General features: G+C 37.1%; 1 protein-coding gene across 1 annotated transcript; it reads right to left on the bottom strand.

Moving 5' to 3' along the window:
- Positions 1–603: 603 nt before the first annotated feature.
- LOC131064905 (vicilin-like seed storage protein At2g18540) lies at positions 604–4578 on the bottom strand. The gene is made up of 5 exons (XM_059218103.1): positions 4195–4578; positions 3724–3917; positions 3002–3085; positions 2564–2863; positions 604–2467 (listed from the first exon to the last, which is right to left on the bottom strand). Exons 1-5 carry the CDS (start codon positions 4511–4513, stop codon positions 1022–1024), a joined length of 2343 nt encoding a protein of 780 aa, XP_059074086.1. The 5' UTR covers positions 4514–4578; the 3' UTR covers positions 604–1021.
- Positions 4579–5330: the final 752 nt, after the last annotated feature.

A 5330-nucleotide genomic window follows, 5' to 3' on the forward strand; every position in this document is an offset into this window, starting at 1 on the left:
ATATCATATCTTTAACAACGTACTTTATCTATATTTCTCTAAAAATAAACATGCTAATATTATTATTCTACTCCACATAAACAAATATCTAAAACATCTCCAAATTTGTATGTGATCCACATACATCTTGTTATCTACAGTATACATTCTTCAGTCACAATGCTAAGCAACTCAATCTCAGATTGATTCTTGATTTAATAAATTAACCTATATTGACCTAGTAGGGGAAGTTATTTTTCCTCTTCAACATAGTCTCCAAAATAATTATTCTAATAAGACGCTCTCATCATAAGTTAATTGATTAGTAACGTTACAATCCTCCTTGATTGTCATATTAATGCTCTTTAGTTTCCATTAAAATTATATAGCATGTACCTCAATTTTGTACGACTCCTTGAATTAAATAAGATCTCAAATGTTCACATTTATGCGATATGATAATCCTTCAAACATCCTCAGCACTATATTCCTATCTAAAGGAAATTCGACACCTTGATCGAGTCAAGTTTCGATACTGGAACAGGGCAAGCATTCTCATTTAGTTCTTTTAATTTTCTATTTACTATTTAAACACTTAAGTACTTAATAGCATTGACAAAAGACTGGATTTAAATATGCAATTCATTACAAGAAAACAAAACTTGCCATTACAAGCAAATGAAACTGCTGCCACATAAATAACAGCCAAAGAAAAACTATACATTCTAGAATCTCAGTCAAATATGAGTAACGTGGCTTGGCTTATGAAACTCTCACCATGATATACAAGTTATGTGAATGAAATTGTTTCACCAAAACATCATTTTTGAATGTCACAGACACTTGGTCAAACTTGGGCTATTTAGATCCCAAATAACTCATGAGAACTGAGATTTCTTCTCTTGGGAACTCATCCAAAGATCTTTGCATATATAACATCAGCTGTGTAAAGCATGGAGTGATCTCCTTGTTGGAACCATCTTGAGATCTAATTGTATACTTGGAACTGGTGTTTCTGGTCCTCCTATCTTCACTTCCTTCTTTACCCTCTCTTGCTCATCTCTCCTCTCTCTTTCCCTTCTCTTTCTTCCCCTTCTTCCTCTTGTGCCTCTATGCTTTTTCTTTCCCTCTCTTGCTTCTCTTTCCTCACGTCCTCCTCTCCCTTCTCTTTTTCTTGCTCCTCTTCTTGTGCATCTATCCTCTCTCTTTTTCTCTCTTCTCCCTCTTCTCTCCTTCCAGCCACCTCCTTTTGCTTTTCTTTTATCCTTCTTTCTTCCTCCTCTCTCCTCCTCTCTTCCTCCTCTCTCCTTTCCCTTCTTTCTTCCTCCTCTCTCCTCCCCTCTTCCTCTCCTCTCTTCTCCCTCTCCTCTTCCTCTCCTCTCTTCTCCCTCTCCTCTTCCTCTCTCCTCTCCTCTTCCTCTCTCCTCCTTCTCTCTTCTTCCTCTCTCCTCTCCTCTTCCTCCTTTCTGCTCTCCTCTTCCTCCTCCTCCTTTCTGCTCTCTTCTTCCTCTCTCTTCCTCCTCTCTTCCTCTTCTTCCTCCTCTTTCTTCCTCCTCTCTTCTTCCTTTTTCCTCTCCTCCTCTTCCTCCTCTCTCTTCCTCCTCTCCTCCTCCTCTTCCTCCTCTCTTTTTCTCCTTTCTTCCTCTTTCCTTCTTTCCTCTTCCTTCTCTTTCTTCCTCCTCTCTTCCTCCTTTCTCCTTTCCTCCTCTTCCTCCTCTTCCTCCTCCCTCTTCCTTCTCTCCTCCTCCTCCTCCCTCTTCTTCCTCTCCTCCTCCTCCTCCTCCCTCTTTTTCCTCTCCTCCTCCTCTCTCTTCCTTCTCTTCTCCTCCTCCTCCCTCTTCTTCCTCTCCTCCTCCTCTCTCTTCCTCCTCTTCTCCTCCTCCTCCCTCTTCTTCCTCTCCTCCTCCTCCTCCTCCCTCTTCTTCCTCTCCTCCTCCTCTCTCTCCTCCTCCTCCCTCTTCTTCCTCTCCTCCTCCCTCTTCTTCCTCTCCTCCTCCTCTCTCTTTCTCCTCTCTTCCTCCTCTTTCTTCTTCCTCTCTTCCTCCTCTCTCTTCCTCTTCTCCTCTTCTCTTCTCTCTTTTTCTCTTTCCATCTTGTCCTCTAACCTTTCAGCACAAGAAGGACATGCAAATATGACAGCATCCCTTTGAGCATCCAACATATCAGCAAGATAATCACTAGAAACACCAAATCCCAATGCTGCAGTATCTTTATGCAATACATTCAAAACAGAGTTTTCTCCAGCGAGGAATTGTGGTCGGTTGTACCTGGAACAAGTACTGAACCCTAAAAATTCAAATGATTCATTTCCAAATGACAACTGAGACATTGGATAAAACTGAGGCACTACAAACACATCTCCTTGACTAACCCTGATACTCTCTGCAGAGCTACCATTTAGATACACTATTTGCACCATCCCTCCTCCTCTAGTAACAAACCCAATCTCAGTAGCTCGAGGGTTCCAATGAGGAGAGATCATCGTTCCCTGCAATATCAAAAACATAGTGAAACACATAGAATTAGCCAATACATGTGAGACTTGATATCAATCAAATGTTCTTGTAGACAGTTTGTTCTGTACCTTGGTTAAATTCACCATGAAAATGTTAAGATCAGAATATTTCAATGGGGAGTAATCTTTCCTATTTACAACTTTGGTCCATCCATACTTGTTATGAAAACTTGGCTTCTTATTTAGTATATTGAAGACTTTCATCTTCTTTTTGTGCCCTCCTAACATGGCTCCCAAGACATTTTTTGTACTTAGTATGTATCTTTTTACCCTGTCCTTGATCAAGCTTTTATGTTTTGGAGCCACTGAATGAACAATGGGTCCATAATTCTTCCCGCTTAGCAACTCTTTGATTTCCTCAGCAGAGACCTACATGGAAATCATATTTAAGATCATGCAGTTATATTCTAAGAGATATTTCCTGAGCAGCTATATAAGCTGATTATAATGCGGTACTTTCATTGAATCATTATAGTAAAATTATTAAACAGTGAAAGAACACCTTACCTTAAAAGCTGATCTTAGAATTTCTTGATCAAATCCTGAGAGGACACTAGCAGGATTGCCATAACCTCCTCCAACAAAAATCATCTGTTATATCCATGAAGAAAAGCATTAAATGTGTCATGAATACCATACAACCAGAAGGTTCTCAGTATATGAATACTTGGCATTATGAAAACTAAAATGACCAAAAGATTGGCCAAGAAATTCTTCATTTAATGAACATATGTCATAAATAGGCTTAGCCAATAAATATTATTACTTGCAACATTCTTCAGATAATCAAATTTCTGATGATGAAACATGCTAAGTACAATTATCCTCTTGTTTTGTAATCATGACAAGCTATCATTATTATATAAGCCTAGGTTTGACCCACCACTTATTCCTTACCATGCATATCCACAACACAATATAGATTTTAAGGGCCAGATTTTAATATTCATTCACCAAGTGAGGGTTTAACCTAAATATTCATTCACAATGTTACTGAATAATTCATGGAGTGACCATGGTTTTTGTGAGTTTACTAATCAATAAACCTTGCCAATGATGCTTCTCCTAAATACTAATCACTGTACCATATGATTATTGAGAATAAGCCCTGGTTTTACAACAAAACAATCAAAGCTAATCATGTTACCCTAAAAGACCAGCCGATATAGATATCTAGCATCCTCTTCTATGAAACATTCATTACTATGCATACGAATTAAAACCCTAACCTGAGATTCATCTCCTTCCATAACATGAGCATCAGATTTAGGCCTCTCCATAATGCCAATGAGCCTAAGCCTCTCAGCATCCCCTGTATTGAACACATAGAAGACAAACCCAGCAGGAACTCTATATATATCTCCAACTTTCAGATCTCTTTCAAACAATTGATTTTTCCATACCAATCCAAGCCTTGCTTTTCCTGAATTGACAATGAAACATTCAGCCAACTACATTCTTCTAGTCCACCCCAATTGTTCTAAACAAAATAGACTTTTAATGACAAATGATAAAGAGATTTTCACAATCTATATTTTTGATCAAATTGTATATAAGATTTTTATATAACGTTTCAGATCACAATTCATGATGAAACTGATCTATCATAATGAAACTGATCCATCATCATGAATAATAGAAACAAATCATTAAATTAGATTTTGCTCACCTGCTATTTCTCTAAACATATAAAATCTCACCTGTGTGAACATAAAGCACATAGTCTCTATTCAGGAATAGAGGAAGCAGCAGGGAACTGAGCTCCATGGTTATAAAACTCAAATCAATAGGGCCCCTGTCATATCTTCCATGAACCACATTTGTAATTCTAAGAGACCTAATCACACCAGCATCAGTCCTGGCTACTTCCATGAAATCCCTATAAACAAAGGGACTTGTTTCATTGGAATCCACAGCTCTAACTGTTGCAGTAAAGAAGAAGAAGAAGAAGAAGAAGAGCAGCATTGATGATGCAGAAACAAACTTCATTGTTTCAGAGTTTCCAAACAGTTTCGCCATGAATTGAATCTTACAAGCATTGAAATGGGTTAGTATAAGATTTTTATGTGCCTGAACTTTTTGTGGGTTTGGTCCAAGGAGTGAATCAGATATTGTTGGATCTCATCCGTGGCAATGTGTTTTGACACGTTGATGGTCTTCATGCATACAAAGTGTCGCCACCTTATGCAAGCTTAAGACACGCAGAAAAAGGTCTGTTTTCCTAAATGTTAAAATTACAGCAAAATGTGCATTACTGCAATGCATTAGGAACAATACACGTTCTACTGTTTTTTAGTATCACAGTTGTCCTGTTAAGGTCATTGCCTTATGATTAAAGGGGCTGAAGACGCTTAAAACAAAGGATTAATTCACCGTGCATGGGTATGAAGTCTGGAGCTTCGATTTCAGTCCTTTTGTGGGATTTAATATTTTGGTTGCATCTATAGTTTGGTTGGAGTCTTTTTAACTTGGATTTATTGGTCCACATAAATCATTTTTAACACATTTGATCAATATAATCAAATAAACTATCAAGAATTTATTTTTTATTTTTTAAATAGTTCTTTATTTTTTTTCTATTATTTCATTGTGAGTGGCATTGTACCATAATATAACTTTCACAACAAATAGAACCCTTTGTTAACACCAATATCTAATGTGCCTATATTTTTTATTATTTTTAAGTTTTTACCAATAAAAATTTAGACCAACATTTTATTATAGCATGTTTTTTTTACGTCTTTTAAAAAAAAAATGAGGATATTATTGTAGGGTGTAGTGTAATTTTTTGAACTTTTCCACCTCTTATTTAAATTTAATGGACCTATCTTAGACA

The sequence above is a fragment of the Cryptomeria japonica genome, chromosome 3 (genome assembly GCF_030272615.1).
Source record: "Cryptomeria japonica chromosome 3, Sugi_1.0, whole genome shotgun sequence".
Classification (NCBI taxonomy): domain Eukaryota; kingdom Viridiplantae; phylum Streptophyta; class Pinopsida; order Cupressales; family Cupressaceae; genus Cryptomeria; species Cryptomeria japonica.